The sequence below is a fragment of the Acinonyx jubatus genome, chromosome C1 (genome assembly GCF_027475565.1).
Source record: "Acinonyx jubatus isolate Ajub_Pintada_27869175 chromosome C1, VMU_Ajub_asm_v1.0, whole genome shotgun sequence".
NCBI lineage: Eukaryota > Metazoa > Chordata > Mammalia > Carnivora > Felidae > Acinonyx > Acinonyx jubatus.
The window spans coordinates 33,728,740-33,748,453 of record NC_069381.1 but is presented as its reverse complement, the minus strand read 5'-3'; the positions used below and the strand labels follow the sequence as shown (position 1 = coordinate 33,748,453).

The 19,714-nt window shown below is 57.6% G+C and overlaps 1 protein-coding gene across 12 annotated transcripts in view; it reads right to left on the bottom strand.

Annotated features, from left to right (window-relative positions):
- PTPRF (protein tyrosine phosphatase receptor type F) overlaps positions 1 to 19,714 on the bottom strand; it is an 88,053-nt gene that overhangs the window by 35,297 nt on the left and 33,042 nt on the right. For 11 of the 12 annotated variants that reach the window (XM_053212831.1, XM_027059436.2, XM_053212812.1 and 8 more), the window contains 2 exons: positions 15,041 to 15,229; positions 6,061 to 6,171 (listed from right to left, as the gene is read on the bottom strand). In XM_053212831.1, the coding sequence (XP_053068806.1) occupies positions 6,061 to 6,171; positions 15,041 to 15,229 (300 nt within the window). Of the gene's footprint in view, positions 1 to 6,060; positions 6,172 to 15,040; positions 15,230 to 18,383; positions 18,487 to 19,714 lie in introns of those variants that run through there. The other variant, XM_053212830.1, reaches the window with a different exon arrangement.

Here is a 19,714-nt window from a genome sequence, read left to right as displayed (position 1 = left end):
GAGGTTGCTAGGGATGCACCCTTGACTTTGCCGGAGCACCGGCTTTCGGGCACACACAAGGAGCTCTGGAGCGAGACTTCCCAAAGCTCAGGCTCATCTTCCCTGCAGTGTGAGGGAGGTTAGGGTATGTCTGCAGAGGGAGGGTGGGGGCAAGAGAGGTAAGAGGTGGCCTCCTGGGATCCCGAGTGCCAGTGGGGCCCTGCACCCTGGACCTGCCTGGACAGCCACCCCCGCCCTAACAGCCAGGAGTGGCTGGTGCCTCCCTGCAGCAGCCCCATGGTCACTCCTCCCACCGTCCCAGACACAAGGCCTCCAAAAGGGGCAGAACTTGCCCTGGACTCAGTCTATTGACAGAGCAACAGCAGGGAAGAAAAAAGCCAGAGCCAGGAAAAATGCACTTAGGTCTAATCTTGGGCTCCAACAATGCCGGTCTATTACTGTTCCCTGTGCATCTTTACTGCTGACATTTTATAGACAATTTCCAAAACAGGGCTCTGCCATGTCTGGATTATATTTCAGCTGTAACTTTTAAGTCTAATTATTTGCGCTGACAACCCCCTATAATAGGGCGGTGTGGCGCCCGGAGGCATCAGCATTCAGTGGAGTGACAGCCTAATCGCAGGGGGAGGCAGCCCCGCAATCTGCATTCACTCACAGAAATTTCTCTGATGAAAATAACACAACATTAAGGAGGGGATGAGGGGCAGGATCCACTGTATCAAGATAAAATAACTCTTTAATAAATAACCTTGTGGCTGCCGCAGAGCAGTAATTAAATGCCGGCGCACTCGGCACACAGTTTTAAGTAAAGCTGGAAAAATGTAAGATGTAATTATCAGCGCCAAACAAATTACCAGCCCGGCAAATCCCCCTGGAATATTTAGAAACTCATTTTTGCTTTCCCGTTAAATATTTGTATACGTGCTTATTTTTGGTGGGACCACAGAGGGAGAGACAGAAATGGGATGTGGGACCAGTATGGTGGGGGAATGGGTGTAGGGGGAGGCAGCCGCAGGCAGGCTGGGCTGTCTGCTGATGACTGCTTTCTGGACGCCCCGGCAGATCCGCCTGGTCAGCGAAATGGTGTAACCAAAATGCCCCAGAGCTCAGGAGCGCATATGGACGGATGCTCAGGGCTGATATCTGAGCTGGGGCCTCAGCCCTCCTCCCGACTGACTCTCTTCTCCCTCACGGAGGAAAGGGGACCAGGTGGTCGGAGTCTGCTCCCTGGGGCTCAGCCTAAAGCCCAGTGGACAGGTGAGTCTCCTCTGACCACTGAGATCATGTGACACAGGAATGAGTGCCAGCCTCTGCTGCTGGCCCCAAGGCTAGCAGTAGAGGTCTGGCCCTGAGGGTGGGGCTGAGAACAGAGCCCCATGTGAGAATGTTCTGGAATGGGCTGGAGCAGGGTCTCTGCGGAGCCCTTCCCAACCTGTGGCTGGGCCGGGGCCTCTTCTGGCTCCCACGTGGGCCTTACCAAGTTGCAGTCAACTGTTCGGTCAGGTGTGAGCTCCCTGAATCTGAATGCTCAGTGCCCAGCACAGGCCTGAGGAAACACCAGAGGGCTGGGAGGGCCTGGGCAAAGGGGCTGAGGCAGGTGGGAAGATCTTCATTCAGCTCTGATTGGAAAGGGGTTAAAGACAAGAGTGTAGATTTCCTTCGTGCCCAAGATGATGCCACCCACCTGTGCCATGGACACCAAACTTCACGAGGCCCATCGGGGCTTGGTGGGAACCTCAAGGTCAGGGCAGACCCGCAGGACTTTGTGGGGTGAGCTCATTCTACATTAGCCTTTTCCCTTCGTCTTTCCAGTGGCTGCAGCTGAGCTCGGGCAAAGGTGGAGTTTAGGTGATACGGTTGTGGAGAAAGGCCCCACAGGCGCACGTAAGGCTCTACTGCTCTCAGCTCCCCCAACCACTCCTGAGCCCCACCTGGAACAGAGAGCTGGCCCGGCCCAGGCACAAAGGGGGGCACAGTTTCGTGTCATGCACCATGCCTGCCTGACCGCCCCAGCAGGGGAGCCTAGCTAAGGGGACATGCAGCACGTGGCACATCAGGGACCCAAGCGGCACAAACATGCAGGGCAGGGGGCCAGCCCGCCCACCCCTGGTCCTGCCGGCCTGCCGGCCCAAACAGCAGAGAGCAGAGCCCGACTGGCGGGCAGGCCTGGCTGGAGCGAGCCTGAGGGAGCTGACCGAGCCCTCTGGGCCATACTGACGGGAGCATCCCATCGACGGGCGAACTGCAGATGGATAAGAAGTGAAAAGGACCAACCTTCTCGCTGATCTGAGAGATGAGAGTTTGGGTTGATGGCAGAGTGCGATGAGGATGAGGAGGGAATAAAAAAAAGACAAGGAGAAACACAGAGAGAGTAAAAACAGGCCAACCTTCAACTGCCCACACAGCACGGAAACAAGACAAGACTCTTGTGCCCCACGCACACGCACGTGCACGCAGGTGCACGCGGACCACGCCGCTCACGAAAGACTCAGGACTCATGGAGGACATGGTGGACAGGGCTGGGTCCCACTGGCAGGTGCTGGGGCGCCAAGGGTGGGACAGGGCGGGGTGAAAGGGGAGCACAGGCGGCCCCCATGCCTCACACACACCCCATGGCTCGACAGACCCAGTGAGCTGGGCTCTGGGGTCGGGGCCCACCCAGCCCACAAACGCACCAAGGCACACGGGCTGCTAGATTCCCACCACCTTCAGGAAGCCCCACACTGCACAGCACCAGCTTGAGGAGCTGGTATGGACACCTATGGGGAGAAAGGCTGTAGAGACACTGCCCCATTGAGACTCAGCTGTGGCCAGCGGCCAGCTCCCTGAAGAGAAGGGGGAAGGTTGGGCGTGGCCACACCCTGGCCCCTGGCAGCTCTGTGTCCTGAGAGCTGGAGGAGAGAAACGCTGTGGATGGAAGGAGAGTGTGAGTCACTCGGAGACAAAGACGTATGGTGACACAGAAAGGCTGGTCCATCCAGCCTGCCTGGGCCCGCTGGACTGTGGGTGGAGCTGTGGGCAACCGTGAGCAAAGGCACGTGTAACTGGATGACGCATCCCCAACAGCTATCTCGACAGCAGCAGGGGTCACTGGCCACCAAGCACTTCCCATGTGCCTGCCACTGTGCCGGGAGCTTCACACATGCTGTCCCATTAAATGCAGCGGCTGCAGGGGCTCAGACAGAGAGCGGAGCCCTGAGAGTTTGGAGGACAGAGGAGATGCAAGGCACTGAAAACAAATCAAAGGAGGAGATGTGGCCTCGAGCCCAGTGGACACAGCGGGAGAAGAGAGATGGAGGGAGGTGAATGCTGGCAGGGAGGCCGTCTATCTACTGTAGTGGTTCCCAGCAGGTAGGGTCCCCCCAGGCGACACTGGGCAAGGTCTGGAGAGGTTGTGGATTGTCATGGCTAGGGGGTACTGCTGGCATCTAGGGGGCCAGAGGTGCTGCTAGACATCATACAATGTCCAGGATAGCCCCACATAACTGAGTCATGCAGCTGCAAGTATCAACTATGCTGAGGTTGAGAAACCTGGGCTAGAGTCCACACCAACCCGGATGCTGAGGCTCCCGACAGCTGGAGCCCACTGGCCTGGAGGGGCCCCAGGTGCCTGCGCTGGAAGGAGACCTCACAGCTGCTCTGCTGGCAGCAGGCAGGCACTGGGGGATTTCTCCATGGGCGGCGCACTCACAAGCAGGGTTCAGGATAGAGCTGGTGGCCAGCACAGGAGAGGCAGTCTCAGAGGAGCTGGGGCTGATGGGCCCTCTGCACTGCTGGGGGTGGAAAGCAGGGGCTTTGCCAGGACAGAGATGAGGAGCAGTGGGGACATGGGAAGCAAAAGTCCTAGGAGCAGGTTTTCCAGGTGTCTACAAGTCTCATTACAAGTCCTGGGGCTACGGGGCCAATTGCTTTTGACCAAACAGGGCAGGTACAGGTTCAGGTGGGGCCTGGGTATAAGTCAGGTCTTGGGGACAGAAACTTAGGGCTGAACCTTACATATCAGGGCCTACAGGAACATGTGTGTGAGAGAGGAAAAGACAGAGCCAGGTTGGGATGGCCTGCCTTAGGGTCCCTGGCAAGTGGGGCTGAACTAAAGAAACTCCCACACTCCCTGCCCCAAAGACTTTGTGGGTATTGGCCAGAAAGGTGATTTAGGAAGACTTGGTGGGAAGGGGGGATGGACCATGGCAGGGTCCTGCCTGAGGACCTTGTGTGGCTGGAGGTAAGAGTTCCCTGGTTAGTGCCCGGCTGGCAGCTACGGTGGCTGAACTCTCCTCATCTCCAAAGAGACCCACCGCCTCGCCTCAGGGCTGAGGCCAGTGTGACGGTGACTTCAGGGACTACCACCCAGTCAAGATAACAATGCAGGGTCCATCATCTATGTCTGGGCCTTTTCCTGCTTCAGTAAGACCTCCTGCAGCTCTGCTCCAGGAAATGTGCCCATAGGACGAGCCCATACCCAGGCAGCAAGGGTTTCTCAGTGGCTCTGCTGGGCCTCTCCTCTCCCTGATGCAGCCACTCTGGACCCGATGATCTTTTGGAAGAAGTGTTCAGTCAGGACCGCAGAGCACTTGGAATGGACAGTCCAGGTGGGAGGAGGCACCAAGGGCTGTTCCAGCTGCTCCTCTCTAGGAGGGGACTTGTCAGACCCCTTGTGTGCCAGTCAGAAGCTCTGGCTGCAGCCGTGTGGGGAAGGGCTATGCACCTCACAACTCCACTCTCTTGGCCTTGTGGGTGGCTCTCAGGCACCTGGCCTCTCTGCTCTGATGCTGTTCTTTAAGATAGGCCCTGGGTCCACTTAGGCGTGCCTTGATGAGGGCACCTGACAAGGGGGCTGAGTGGGGACCTCCCACGCCACACCCCCAACTCTGATGAAGATAGTTCCATGGTCTCTGAAGCACAATTTGCCTGTCACCCAGTGGGCTGGCAGGCTGGGCCTCTTGGGAACCTGTGCCCTAACACAGAGCAGCTCCTCCATAACTATATGGTTGAAGGCCTGATTTTCCCTGCCCTTTCTGACCATGTGGCCCCAAAGAGTGGGACAGGCTGTTGACAGGGCCTGGGCAGACAGGCAGATGACCCCCTCAAGAAGTGGCCCTAAGCACTTAGCATGATGAAGTCATCGCTGCAAGGAAGCTGCGTCCACGTTCCTTTTCAAATCCCCTGAGTGGAGACAGTTTCACTTGTAATGATGTCCATCTGTGTGGGAGGGCTAAGTGAGGGGATGTGGGAGGAGAAGCAGGGTCCCTGCTGGGCACTGTGCACACCAGACCCTGGGTGTCCTCAAGAAGGAGCAGGTGGCCGGCTTTGGTCACCCTTGGACTGTGAGCAGAGCAGACACTGGACACTCCAAAACAGTCCCCAAGCCCTCTCTGCTGGGTATCTGGGCTTGTGAAAATGCACAATCCATTAAGTCCCAGCAAGGAACACCTGAAACACAGTAGGTGCTCACCTACAGGGGCTCACAACTACCTCAGACTGACCCTCTCTACAAGTGTCCTGGCTGGTGACAGAGCACAGCCAACTCTTCCTCCAGGAAGGCCCTGGGCAGACCTGGCCTCCAGAGGGGCAGGTTCACCTGGCCTGGAGGTCCCCCCGCCCCCCTTCGCCTCCCGCCAGCTGGGGTAGGCAGGACAGACTCGAGGAATACTGGGCCGGTATGCCCATGTTTACACACAATCATGTATGCTCGTCTGTGCACACGCACACACACACACACACACACACACACACTGACAGTGAGAAGTCTGCTTGGAAGGCTCGAGACTCCCGTGGGGCTCTGGGCCCACGTGGCAGGACCTACAAGAGATACAAATGCTCCCAAGAGCAGCTGCCTCCCAGAGGGCCTGCAGAGAAGGAAGGAAAAGTAGCGGTAGACATAGGGAGTCTGCCCAGTGGGAGCGCTGTGACGGCTGTTCTTGCTGCGGCAGAAAGAGGTAGGAAAGGAGAGACTGGGCCCACGGCAGCCCCCACCGTCCACACCAAGGGCTCCGGACAACGTGCCCAGCAGGGCCAGTTCAGCTCCGCAGAGACAGGGCTGGGCTCTGCCTGCATGCTTACCTCGCACATACAGGTTGGCGGGGGCCGAGTAGCGTGTGCCTTTAGAGTTGGTCGCCACACATTCGTACTTGCCTTGGTCCGACTCCTCACTGCTCTCAATCTGCAAGGCACCTGTGGGGACACAGCGACAGAGGTCAGGCCTGGAACACGGGGAGGGGGCTTTGACAGCATTTGGGCTTGTGTTGACGAGATGTTGCAAAAATCGGGGCCACGCCTGGGCACCAGTGTTGCTTCCAGGAAGCTCTGCCTGATGAGCCCACTGGCCTCCCGGCTGGAAGCAAGGGTCACACTCTGGAACACAATCCTGCTTGTCCTGCCCTGCAGTCTAGTAGGGCCTGTGGGCTGGGCCAGGGGCTCCATCACACCCCCTATCGCCCTGGAGTGTCCAGCACTACAGCCCGTTTGCCAGTGAGCATCCGCATTAGTGCTCCCAGACCTACCGGGCCTGCCAGGCAACGCGGAGCCAGGCATAGGTGGGAGCAGCCTGTATACCTGGGGGCCTGGGAGCTGCAAGCATGCAACGGCTCTCACTGGGCAAGAGCCTGAGAATCCGCCGCCCGCCAGAAGTCCGCAGGAAGGAAGGGGCTTGCTCTGGGGGCCTGGTGCCCTGCTCACAGCACCCATCCTCTCCTCCCACCCCATCCCCACCCCACTGGCCCCACCCATTCCGGCTCCTCTCCTCAGCCTGGTCCTGCTAAAGTGCTTCGACCCACCACGGCTGCTGCATAATTCAGGAGGCTAATGGAGGCTGTAGCTCCCACTCGGGCCAGTGCCCTGAGGGGCTGCTCCGGCCGCAGACGGACAGACAGGAGCCAGGATTCGGTGGGGGGGGGGGGGGGGGGGAGGGGGCGGGCAGCTGAAAAGGACCCTCACAGAGGTCCAGTTGTGGCAGGTACAGGTAGGGGAGCCCAAGGCAGAGGGCAGGTGGCAGGTGTAACCACTTGACTTGGCCACCCCCCAGCTCTGGCAGTAAACACTGGAAAAACACTGTTCATGAGCGCACACCAGAAAGCTGTCTGTGACAGTAACACCCCGAGGCACAGGCAACACCCCCTCCCTGGAACAAACCGACAGACAATCAAACCCACACAGGACAGCCCAACGGACACTTAACCCCATAGCACACAGCCTGACAGAAAACCGTCGCCTGCATGGAACAGCCAGGGTGACCCTGACAGCCCCACCCTTCCCAGGGGAGGCTGGTTGATGGTCACCACACCCACACAGGACACAGACAGAATCTGCGGGACCCCACCTGACTGGACTGGTCAGGGGCCACAGGAAGAGTTCCACATCACACTCTAGTGGCCCAGCCCCCAGGGGAGGACCCCCACGGGTCCTGGCTGCGGCCTCTTCACTGCCTGACACCCCTCTCCCACCACCCAGGCCCAGGGCAGCAGGAGGGGCCCTGAATATGCAGGGGGCTGGGCGCTGGAGGTGGGGGAAGAGGCTGTGAAGGCTCAACCCCGATGCAGGACAAAGGGCTGGCCTGCTCCCTGGTCCTAGCCTCAGCCCTCCCCACTGGGTGTCAGGCAGCACGAGCATGAGGGCCCAGCGCACATGCCAAATACCCATCTCCTCCAAGAACAGCCCTGTCGGGCACTCAACAGGTCATGTGTATGGGATGGATGGACGTTGTTACAGAAAATGTTCATTTGAGCAGGTGGGGTCAGGCCCCTGGCTAGTGGTAGGGTGGGGGTGGGGGTGCTGCACTGGGTCGGCTCAGCTGGGGAGCGAGGGGAGACACAGTGGCTGATGCCACAGGCAGGGACAAGAAGTAGTGCCTGGGTGGGACCCCTGCTGGGGGAGGAGGCTCCCCCCCCCACCCCCGCCTCCGTGCTGAGAAACAGGACTGGTCAGGGGACCCAGTTCAGACCCCAAGCCTATATACACACAGAAACTCCCAAACCTGGAGTCAACACCAAGCCCCAGCGGCAGGGACATGAAGAACTGGTACAGGCTGAGAGGACGGGTGGGGGGTCTGCAGAGTCAGTCCTGTCCTTGGAGGGTGATGGACAAGACGCCCCACAGGGAGACAGCTGTTCCTCAGCCCAGTTTCCGTCCTGAGACCACCCTGGCCCTGGACTGAGGGGTCTAGAGGTACCCGAGGATGCTGAGAGACGTGTGAAGGGATGAAGTGAATAAAATCAGTGCAGAAGCAACCATTTTACAGCGTGCCTGCTCCAAGCCAGACACCGCCCAGACCCCTGTCTCCTCCTCTAAATCTCATGAGCCCTGAGGTGGGCCCTGGCCCCGATTTAAAGATGAGGAAGCAGACTTCTGAGAGATGGATTGATTTTCTGAAGGTCACACAGGTGAGTCAAACTCGCACCCAGATCTCTGAGTCCAGAGTCTGATTTCTGAAGCCCCAGGCTGCGGGGCTCTGGAAGCAGCCGGGGCTGGCAGGTCATTTGATCTGGTCACAGCAGACCCTGCTTATTCTGTGTTACTGCAGCACCTACACTAAAGTCTTCACTGCATGCTCCTCCTAGCGTGTGCTGAGCTAATGGGATTTACAGGATGGTCCTCACCCTGTCCTAGGGCCAGGAGGTTAAAAGGAAGTCAAGCAGTCATTGAGGGCCCCAAGAAAAAGGAGCTTCTTGGGAGGCAAGGCAAGGCAAGGCCTGGTCACGCTGCCCCACTTCCTGGGAAGACTCTCCATCTGTGACCGGGCTTGGGGATCAGCACTTGGCTTCGCTGTGGGAGCTGACAGGGTCCCTTCTGTGGGGTTGGCCTGGAAGGCCCAGGAAGCAGGGCTTGCCATCCCCGAGGCAGGGCTCAGTGGAGTTATTTCTACAGTCCAGACTTGCAATGGATGAGTCCACAGGAGGGAATGACCAAGAGTGGAGGTGTGTGGTGGCCGGTGGTGCTGAGGGGACCGGAGCTGGAGATGAGGAGGCTGGAGAGGTCGGGATGGGCATGGGGGAGGTGACGGACTGGACGGGATGGAGTGGTGGTGACAGCAGTGGCGTGGCGTGGCGTGGCGAGATGCACGGACAGCATTCTTACCTCTGATTGGTGAACCACCTGGCGAGGTAATTTGAATGCAAATAAGATCAGAGAGAAGCATTAGTACAAAAGGAAGGAAAGCTACAAAAAGCCAAACCAGATAAAATAAAACATGAGAAAGGGCCTTAAATACACGGAGAAATCGAGGCCCGAGTTAGGCCGACGCAGGCGACAAGTGCGCAGGCACCAGGCTGAGCCAGACTGAGTGCGGGTGAAGCTGTGTCCCCCGGGTCACTGGCACTGCTCTGAGGAGGTGAGGGAGGGTGGGGCCGGGGATATCGGGGCTGGAGGTGATGGGACTCAGGAAGGTGGAATCAGGGCTCCTGCAGACCCAGCTGGCTGAAGCCAACGAGGGGAAAAGTGAATAAAAGTAGTAGCAACCCCACTCCTTAAGGGCACCTAAATTTCACAGGTGGGTAAGATTTCAAAACAAAGCACTTACCAAAAGCAACCAAGGAGGTTAAGCACACAGAAAGGGCTAAAGGGAGGGCCTGCCATAGGCCACCACCACCAGGCCAGGTTTCCCTCAAGCAAAGCAGACATACCAGCCAAGCCCCACCATGGGACTTGGCGTGAACTTACACCCCAGTAGCAAATGCCTTCTACAGCCCACTCGACCCTGCTAAAAAGCGAGTAACTATTGAGTTTACCCCCAACCTGACTGGTGAGAGCCAGAGGCCGGTGTCCCCTCCCTGCCTGTTCAGTGCTTCAAGCCCAGAGGGCCAGACGCACACCTCCAAATGCCTGGTGCAGGGTGGTTACGAGGTCTGAACAGCTGCCTTCCCAGCAGGTGCTTCCTCTGAGGCTGTGTTCGGGCCCCATCTTCTACCTCTGCCTCATCCAGAGGAGTGAGCAGCCTCCGGGCGAGCCTGGGCCCAGGGCTGTCCACCCTGACCCTCTCTGCCCATTGCTACGGGAGGGAAATATGCCAAAAGACAAATCAAACACTGATTACTCTCTCATTAAACTTGATGACAACTGCCTAGGAGGAATTATCCATGTTCACATGGGAAAGATGAAACAAACTGAGGAACAGCAAGTGACTTGCCCAAAGCCCAAGGTCACATGGCCTGTAAGTGAGGTCGCAGGAACTAATCAGGTCTGGTGCACAGCCTCCCCACTGCAGATACAGAGGCTGGAGGGGAGGTAAAGGCAGCTGCTGGGACCTGGGCTGGGGGTGTGAGGGGCTGCAGAGAGACTGGGAAGAACCATCATCACAGTGATCCTCCAGGCATGGTCCAGGGGACCTTTAGTGGCCCTGAGACCCTTTCAGAGGGTCCACAAGGTCAAAACTATTTTCATGATACTAAGAAGTTATTTGCATTTTTCACTTTTGTTGTCTTGTGAATATAGAGTGGAGTTTTCCAGAAGCTCCGTGAAGTGTGATACTGCAACAGAGCAAATGTGGAAGCAGATGTGAGAATCCAGTGACCATCTTCGATCAAGCCCCAAATTAAAGAGATTTGTTAAAGTGTAAAACAATGCCACTGTATTCGTGAAATGTTTGCTTGAGGAAACATAATTATTTTTCATGAAAACATATCATTTAACATATAATGGTTTTTTTAAAAATAATTTTAAAGTTTAAATATTTAAAACCTTTTCAGTCTTAATATCTAATATGGTAAATGCTGACAGGAAAAACCTCCAGAAACGAAAGCTCCTTGAGATTCTCTAATATTTACAATCAGAGGTGCTAAGACGAAAAAGTCAACAGCCACTGATCTACTTCTACAGTGCTTGCTGGACATGGCAGGGGTGGCTGTGTAAATGGCCCAGGACTCGGACCCCTAGCTTTTGGCCTCTGCTCTCCCCAAACCTAACCTGCTGTGTGACGAGTCTCTGGACCTCTCGGAAGAGTCATTTCTCTACCAAACTGAAAGAAGAATTTGCCTTACCATTTCACAAGGTGGGTGTGGGAGACTGGCAGGGACCCAGGAGTCTGCATTGCTCCCGAGAGGTGCCAGTGTGCTCAGGCCAAAGGGAAATCATGACCATGCACTGCCAGTGTCCCCGCCTGACAGACCCAGACCCTGATGGGTGAAGAGGGTTGGGGGGCAGGCTCTTCTGGTCAGAGCTGGGCCAGCCAGCAGAGTAGGGGACTGCAGGCGTCAGGCCCACCCTGAATGAAGCCTGCTCCGCCCTTGGCTCTGGGTCCTATCTGCCAGAGCTGGTGGGCCTCCGCCTGCAGCCAGATGCTGGCATCTATGCTCAGGCCCTGTAGTCTCAGCTCAGGTTTCAGAGGGTGTGGAAGGAGGCTGTGCTCTGGGTGAGAACGTAGCTGTGTGGATCAGGTTGTCCTCGGCGGTGATGAGATGGCGGCTTGCACATTCAGGCCACTGAGCAGAGCACGGGAGGTCTCCTTGACGCCCTGTCCAGGCTTGGCAGAGCGTGTGGGCCACCAGCTCCTTTCAGGACCCGGCAGTGGCTCTGAACCCCACTTGGAGACTGGCCTCTGCTAGCTGCTCCAGTGACACCATCTGCTCCTGACTTGATTTCCATTCTCCCTGAACTTGTCTCCGTTCCTCCTGGGTCCACCACGGGCCTCGAGTTCAAATTCCCAACAGGCTCCTATGTCAGCACGTCATGTCACTTCAGTAAGGAAAGCGCCCGTGGAGCAGAGCTCACACGTGAGTAAGGCTCACACCAGCTGCCTTCCTCTCCAGCTCCTGTTCCGGGGCCATGCCCCGTGACATGTGCTGTAGTTCAGCCTGCAGGTGCCTGACAAGTTCTGGGGACCGGTCAGGGAGGGCCTGAGCTCTGGAGAGGATGGGGCCGTGGAACTCTGGAGGGCCCGCAGTGTCCAGCCACTCCCCAGGTCCCAGATTTGGTGTATGCAATACTAGAAGGCCTCTGGGTGACTGCACAGGGGGGGTCCCTGGCTCTGGATCTCCACGTGTGACCCCAAGTGACTCCCCTAAGTCAGCTGTAAAGTGGGCATGATAATCACAGCCTGTCCTACTTCTCAGGCTTGGGGAGAATCAAATGCAACAAAAGGCAGGAAAATATTTTGTGATCTGTCGGCGATGCGTAAACTGTGATAGTCCCTGTAAACGGCTGAGTGCTTGGGGGCCTGATTCCACTCCACTGAAGAGATATCCCTGTCACATGTGCAGGGCACCCTTTTAAGTGGTAACAGGACAGGGGCAGCAGTGACTGGAGTGGAGGGCCAGGAAGCAATGGGGGAAAGAATCCTGTCTGTCACTACAGAGGTGGGGGGATTGAGACCCCAAGGGTGTCATCCTAGGAACTGGACCCTGGGTCCACAACCCTCCAGGTGACGGCTTCCAGGTGGCAGTAAAGGTCAAACGAGGTCTTCCTCAGAGCTAAGAAGCAGGAGAGGTGGACATTGGTCTGCAGGAACAGGGCCCAAAGGTCACGTTCATGAAATAATTTATCAACAAGGGCTCAGAGATACCTATCCTACAGGTGGATTTGTGTTAGGAGCTGGGGGAGACCTTGCGGCTGCATGGCAGGGAGCCAGACCCAGGCCCTCCCTGCAAGCGGCACCTAGCCTAAGTGAGCAGAACAAGAGCCAGGCAGTAACAACACAGGGCGGGTGCGTCCTGAAGGAGTAGGCCTTACTTAGGCAGAGGTGGGAGAGGCTTCATGATCTGGTGAATTAGAGCAGAGGGCAAGGATGGGGTCAGTCAGGGTGGTTCAGGGCAAGTGGGGAGTGGCCACCGGTAACAAGAGCCCGGTTCACGGAGCCCTCCCAGTACCCGAGGCAGCAAACTACAGTTTCCACTGCTGTCGTTTCACTTAGTGCTGTCACTCCTTTTTAATGGTGAGAAAACAGAAGCTCAGAGCAGTTAAAGGACTTAACAGAACTGCTAAGTTGGGTAGCTGAGATGGAGGAGGTAAAGCTGGAGATGTGAGCTGGGAAGATCGAGAGGGGTTCCGTGTGCCTTGTTCGGGAACAGGTGCCTGGCCACTCAGGCAGTGAGAGGCCACTGCGGTTGTCAGAACATGGAGGCACCAAGGGGAAAACTGACAGCTGCTGGGGGACAGATTCCCGGGTGGAGCCTGGAGGCAGGGAGGGCAGTGCTCGGCACTGTGATATGACCGAGGCAGCAGAAGGAAAAAGAGGGGTCCAACATGAGAACCATGTGGGTGATGAGAAGATTTGATTCTTCCTCAATGGAAGAGTCGGGGTGTGTCCCAGGTTTCGGGCTGAGGGGGCTGCCACTTGCCGGGAGAGGGTCAGGGTGGGGGAGAAGGGTGTGGCTGTTTGGGAAGGAAGTCACCACTCATGGCGGCCAGGGTGACACTAACAAGGCAGATAGGTTTTTTTAGTCTAAAGCTCAGGTAAGCTGTGTGGTGTTGGAGAGACAGACCTAGGCATGCAGGAGTGGAGAGGCGACCTGAAGCTGCAGGAGTGGGTGAGCTGGCCTAGGGGAACGTCCTGCCCATGGGGCAAGGGGAGGGTGACAAGGGCTCCCCGGCTGGAGGAAGGAGCAGGGGAAGGTGAGGCCTCCGGGAAGACAGGAGTAAGAGGGAAGCCAGGGAGAGGGGAGGAGCAGCAGCCAGTGGAGTAACGGGCAGGCGCCGACTCACTGGGCAGTGAATGGGTGGCACAGGGCCTGGCATACAGTAAGCACTGCATAAATACTTGATGAACAAGCACGCAAGACAGTGTGCCTTCCCAGAATTGCTGCCACGGGCAGTCAGTGCCATTCTGGGGTGGAGGCCAGGCTTGCAGGGAGGACCATCTGCCTGTTTGGGGAGCCTGCCTGGGCGGACTGTGGGGAAATGCAGAGGAGCCGAACCATGCCGGCCACTGGGCAGCGCTGGGCAGCGGTTGCAAATGCTACCGGACCATTTCCTGCCTTGATTATGGCTGTTTTAATTAACTGCGTTACAGCTGCCTCCATCTTGTTGAGTTTTAATTAAATTAAATGAGCTAACACTTTGTAGGCCGTCTCAGGCGGCCATGGCTAGGGTCTGAATCCTGCCCTGCTGGGCAGCTCATCCCTCCCTCCCCCCCTGGGCACTGCAGGGGTGTCTACCTGATGGGAGGTAGCAGGGAGGGGCTGGAACCCCAGAGAGTGCCAAGGGCACCTCTAAAGCCTGCAGGGCCCTGAAAGGGTTAGAGTCACGTCCTCCTTTGCAGTGTTGACATCACAGCTGACGGGCAGCAGGGGCTCTGGTTGGTGCCGGCCATCTTGCCTGAGCCCACTGGCCTGTAGCTAGCAGGAGTTTCTGGACCAAGGTCTATCGGTCCAGCCCTTGCTGGCGGCAAATGCAGAACGCAGCTAAGCTGATTCTGAGCCTCCTTTCCCGCCTGCGCCGTTCCCACAAAAACTGAATCAATTGTCCTGGCGGGAGCCTCAGAGGTGGATCGATCAATGGGGCGACACCTCCTGCCTGGTCATGACGGCATCCTTGCTCCCGGGCCTCCGAGCTGGCTCGACTGAGATATCCAGAGGAGACAGGTGGCCCTGGTGGCCAAGGGATGGCAGCAAGTCCTCCTGGCTCTAAGCTCCTGAGGTCCAGCCTTTTGAAGCCTGATGCATAAAGCATCTTTGGCCTCTTTTCTTGGCTAAACCCTGCTGCCTGGAGAAGTAAGGAGAAGCATCACGAAGGCCCCCTCGCAGGCCAGGCTATAGGGAAAATAGAGGACGAACGCCCATAGAGCACCCCTGCAGAGCCCAACGCTATGCTGGGGCACATCACTCATGCTGCAAGGAGCCGGGATGGACCAAAGTCTAGACTCTGATGATCCCAGGAAGGTAAAAGAATCACCGATGACTAGACCTCGCTGTCCAGCTCTTTCCTGGGCCAGATGGGCCTGTACCAAGATCTGGCCTGCCCAGTGGATGCCCTCTGCATGGCTCCAGAAGGTCGGCCCCAGGCTGAGACCTCCTGTGGCTCCCAGGTATCCAGGCCCAAGAGGGAAGGCTGTGCTTAGTTTCAGCTGGACACCTTTCCTAAAGTCTGTGCGGCCCCTTGTCCCTCACCCTCTGCTCACCTGAACGCAGCTGCTTGATGCGGCCATTGCTCGTGGCAGGGTCCACAGGGAGGAAGTCCTTGAACCAAGAGATCTCTGGATCTGGATTCCCGCCTGCTGCACACAGCATGGTGGCTGTGCGTGCCTTCTCCACCACCTTCAGCTGAGGCCCCATGTCGATGGAAGGGAAGCCAGAGGGCAGCTGTTCCTCTGCAGACAAAGGACAGACATGTGAGTTAGGGCTGGCACTGCCTGCCCTCTAGAACCCTCTGCTGTGGGCAGCTTCTCCTGACTCCCAGGTTGGATGGCACCCTCAAGACCCCTGTCTCCCAATTCCTGACTTTTAAGGGTGGAGCCTGCTCCACGTAAGGACTGGGGAGTCCTGAGTCCCACTACCCAGGCCTGCCCTCTCTGGGGCTCGGGCGGGGGCGGGGAGGGGCTACAGTGGGGCCCGTCCTGCCCTGTCAGGGAGTTTCCAGGTCTGAGAAACAATGCCTCAGAGGGGAGATGTCAGCACTTATCTCTCTGGGCCCCGGGAAAAACAAGGATTGATGCTCTGCTGGCCACAGCAGAAAGTGCTATACAGATGCTGGGCTGCACGTGGCCCACAGCTCGTACGGCAGCACCCAGAGCCACAACTGAGCCCAAAAGCCCCCTGTGCTGTCTAATCCCCATTCCCTCTTCTGCACGTGCAGTGTCCCCTCCACTGTTCACATCTAGCCTCTAGCTCTACAGCATAGCAGAGCCCCACATCACAGCCTGAATTCTGGACCTGACTCTGGGTACCCCCTGCCCTACCAATGACCCCTCACCTCACTCAACCCCTGGTCCTGCCCTGACCCATTCTCTACTGCAGTCGTGACCCTAACCCTCGTCCCTCACTCACTGGGGGCCGTGGTCAGGCCTGGGGACCATGTCAGAGCATGTGGAGGCTAAGGAGATAAAAAAAAACTCTATGAGGAGTTCACCAAAACTTGATGAAGGCAAAACCCTTCCCTGGCTGCCTTTTCCCATCTTGCCAGGGGTTGGCGACTCACATAAGAGTCAGTTCCCTGGAAGCAACAGGTATCAGTGCATCCCCACTCCTGCTGCACCTAGGCTTCTGCACACAGCCTCTGAGGGGCTGCCGGCACAGGCTCTGGACTAGCACAGGCCACGTGGGGCTTAACCTCCACCACTAACTAGCTCTGTGACCTGGATGCATTACTAATCCTCTCCGTGCCTCCATTTATCTGGAAACAGGGTTCAAGTGCCTACCTTGTAAAGCCATCTTGAGGACTACATCTGATGATGTATAAGTGCTGGGCAGTGTCTGACACAGAATCTGCACCAATGAATATTAGCTGACATTATCATTATAACTAGCAACGGCTAAGCCACCAGGGCAGACAGGTACCAAGGCTAGGGCCTGGGGCTGGTGAGAGGTCCTCCCCACCAGAGTGTGTGTGTGAGAACTGGGCAGAGTCTCTCTGTCGGTGTGGACGCCAGGCACGCCCAATAGAGGACGGGAACACTGTCAGTCTTCCTCTGGGGCAGGGGGCAGGGGCAAGGCTCTGTGGTGGCAGCGACCAGGATATAGCACCGCCTGGACCTTCCTCTCTTGGGCCCAGCACAAGATGGATGTGTTGGGACACTTGCTGAGGTCAGGCTCCTGTGCCAGGAAAAAGGCACATGGCATTTTCAGAAGCGATTCTAGAAAGTAAAGGCTTGAAAGGCTGGTTCTCCCTCTAGACTCTCAGGGAACCAGGGGGACTGACTGGGGAGGCAGGCAGGAGAGGAAGCTGGAGGAGCCCCAGTAGGCAGGGGCAAAACATCCCTCTATCTGCTGCTAGATCCCAGGAGGAGCTCTGCTAAGGTTCCAGCATCCCAAATGCCCTCTGGGGCATCCCAAAGGGACTGTGGCCCCCTCAGGAGAGGGGGGTCTCAGGCTAGGGAGCAGTAGGATTCCCAGCACGGCCTTGCCTCCTCAGCCTCTCCCAGTAGCTGGCAGGATGCTTACTTCCCCATCTGTAGCCCTATAAATTCCAGATGTGAACCCAGCATCTCCTTGGCTGGAAATATGATCCCACTGTGTCCTGACTTTCAGCTCTGATTTTTAAAAGGAAAATGTTAAACAGCGGCAGGAAAAAGGAAAGTGGCAAGAAGACACGACTTGGGAAATATCAAGCAGGAAGCAGCCTCCTTTGGGTCTGCTGTCACTTGCTTTCACAGAAAGGCCCAGGCAGAGGCCCAGCCTGAGGGGCCCGCCCCCTACACCCTCCTTGCCCTTCCCAGCAGCTGGGGGACACTCAGGAGAGTGAGAGCCACCCTAGCCCACCAGGGTGCCAGTCCTGAATCCTACCCTGCTCAGTTCCTCTGAGCAGTGGGGGCACAGGGGTGTCAGGGCCTGCCAGAGTTCGGGTCCAGGAGTCGGCTGGTCCCCATCTCCACCAGCAAGGTAGATCAAGGGAGAAGGGAAGAAGCGCAAACACCTGCAGCCCCGTGTCCGGAATCTACTCTGAATTCCTAACACGGGGAAGGTCTTGGGGATTTACGCCAAATTAAGGACAATTAATTTTCCTCCCTCAATTATCGCGCCCTCAATGGCTCCGTCCTTGGCTCAGATCATGCCTCAGGCACTGCCGCCAGAGCCTAAAACCGGCATGTGTGAAGAGCTGTCCATAAAACAGCGGGACCCAAAAGCCAGTCCCTTGTGCCAACTAGGCTTCTAGGCAGAACTGGGAAGGCTGCAGTTCTGCACCTCCAGCGGGGGAAGCGTGTCTCACAGGAGGACTCCAGCCCCTCGAGAGTGACCGCGTTGCTGTCTCTTCCTTCTACGCTCCCCAGGAGGCCTCCGGCACATTCAAATGTAGCCAAGGTCAGCAGCTGTTTACTGATGCCTGTCGTGTGTCTGGCCAAGCTGGGCACTAGGCACGCTGGTGTAAACTGACCCATCCACTGGTCCGGCACATTTATTCCCTGCACACCCCCAGTACCCACAGGGATCAGGTCCACCATAGCCCGAAGCACTGAGGCTAATGACCAGGGCGAGTCTTTCAGTCAGACTTCACACGATCACTCCAAACCCATCAGCAATCAGGAAAACTGAGGCTCGGATATGAGAAGTAGAAAGTTACAGTTATGGAGCATTTATTATGTTCCACGCACTGAGTTAAAATGCTTTAAAAAAATGAGTTAATCTTTGCCAAAACCCTATGTGGTAGATGAGTGAACGGGGGCTTAGACACCCGCCCAAGGTCACACCACTAAATCTGAGGTAGGGCCGGGACGACCCCCGGGGGTGGGACCCCCGCCCAGGCAGGGCTGGGTCCTGGGCTCTCGGGAGGGGCGGCCCGGGGAGCAGCGCCACCATCCTGCCACATACCACGCCCTCCGACGGCTTCAGGGCTCCGCGCTCCACAGAAGCCCGCTGCACACAAGCTGCACGCACCCACACCCCGATGTGTGGTCATCGAGTCCCCTCAAAATCTGTCGCCCCCCCCTGCCCGGCTGCGGGTGGAGGGAAGGGCTCCTCCCCCTCCAGGCCACCCGGTAACCATGGCAACGCGAGAGGCGGGCTCGCGGAGGAAGGCTGCGCGTGCCCGCGTCCCAGCGGACGCGCAACCGTGATTGGTCCAGGCAGCTGCCGCCCCTCCGGCCCCCTTCTGGGTGGAGCGGGCGTGCCCCTCCCGGGACCCTGTTCCTCCACTCCAACTCCCCACCTCTCTGCTCCCCCCCCCCCCTTAGGCTTCCTTCCCGCTCAACCGCCCAACCGCTCAACCGCGTAACTGGGGTTCCCTACACCTGCCTCACAGGCTCAGCCAGGCATTTGCAGTGTCTGTGCCTCTAGGGCGGAGGCCCTTCTATTCTCTGAAAAGGGGGTCCTTGGGAGAGAAAGAGAAGTCCATGGGGCCTTTAAGGGGCTACAGAGGTACCAGGGAGCCTAAGTCTCTACAGCTGTCTGTGGATTTCACCTGCACGCACAGGTAGGGTGCGCACACATTCCCAGGCTCTCCCGCCAGGACCACTGTCTGCGTACTTGGGGTGGGTGCGCAGGAGTACATTAACGGCTCCTGCACCAAACTGCACTGGTCTTTAGATACTGCAACGGGAGGTCTAAACTCCTTCCCTGCTGTCCCCACTGGGCAGAGGAAGATGACAGGGTGTGTGTGGTGGGGGGAAGGGGGTGGAGGGAGACTAAGGCTCAGAGAGGGGTAGACTCTTGGCCGAAACCCCACAGCAATGGTGGAGCTGCTTCAAATCCATGACTCACCTGCTATCTTGGTGGCTTCCTGGAGGAGGAGACAGTCACAAGAGTACTAAACCCTTGAGCATGGGAGGCAGGAAGAGATTTCTGGGGGGAGGGAGGGACTGCCCAAATAAAGGCTAGGGGGAGGGTGGGGGGCCAGTAGGAAGGTGAGGCTGGTTGGAGCTAAGGCAAATGTTGGGGTCCTGACAGATGAGGCCAGAGTAGGGGTGGACAGGGGATGGGCTTAGGCTGGCTGCGATGGCTGGGGGAGGGAGGCTGCAGAGGCCCCTACAAAGCACACACAGGTTTCTTTGTCCAGCTCAGCCTGGATGCCTCAGGCTGAGTCTGGGCCAGAGGGAGGGGGCTGCACCAGGGAAGCTGACAGATGGAGACGCCTTGCAGGGTCCTGGGGCGGGCAGCACCGTCTGTCAGCACGACCTTCTCACCCGTGTTTACCCAGCTTCATG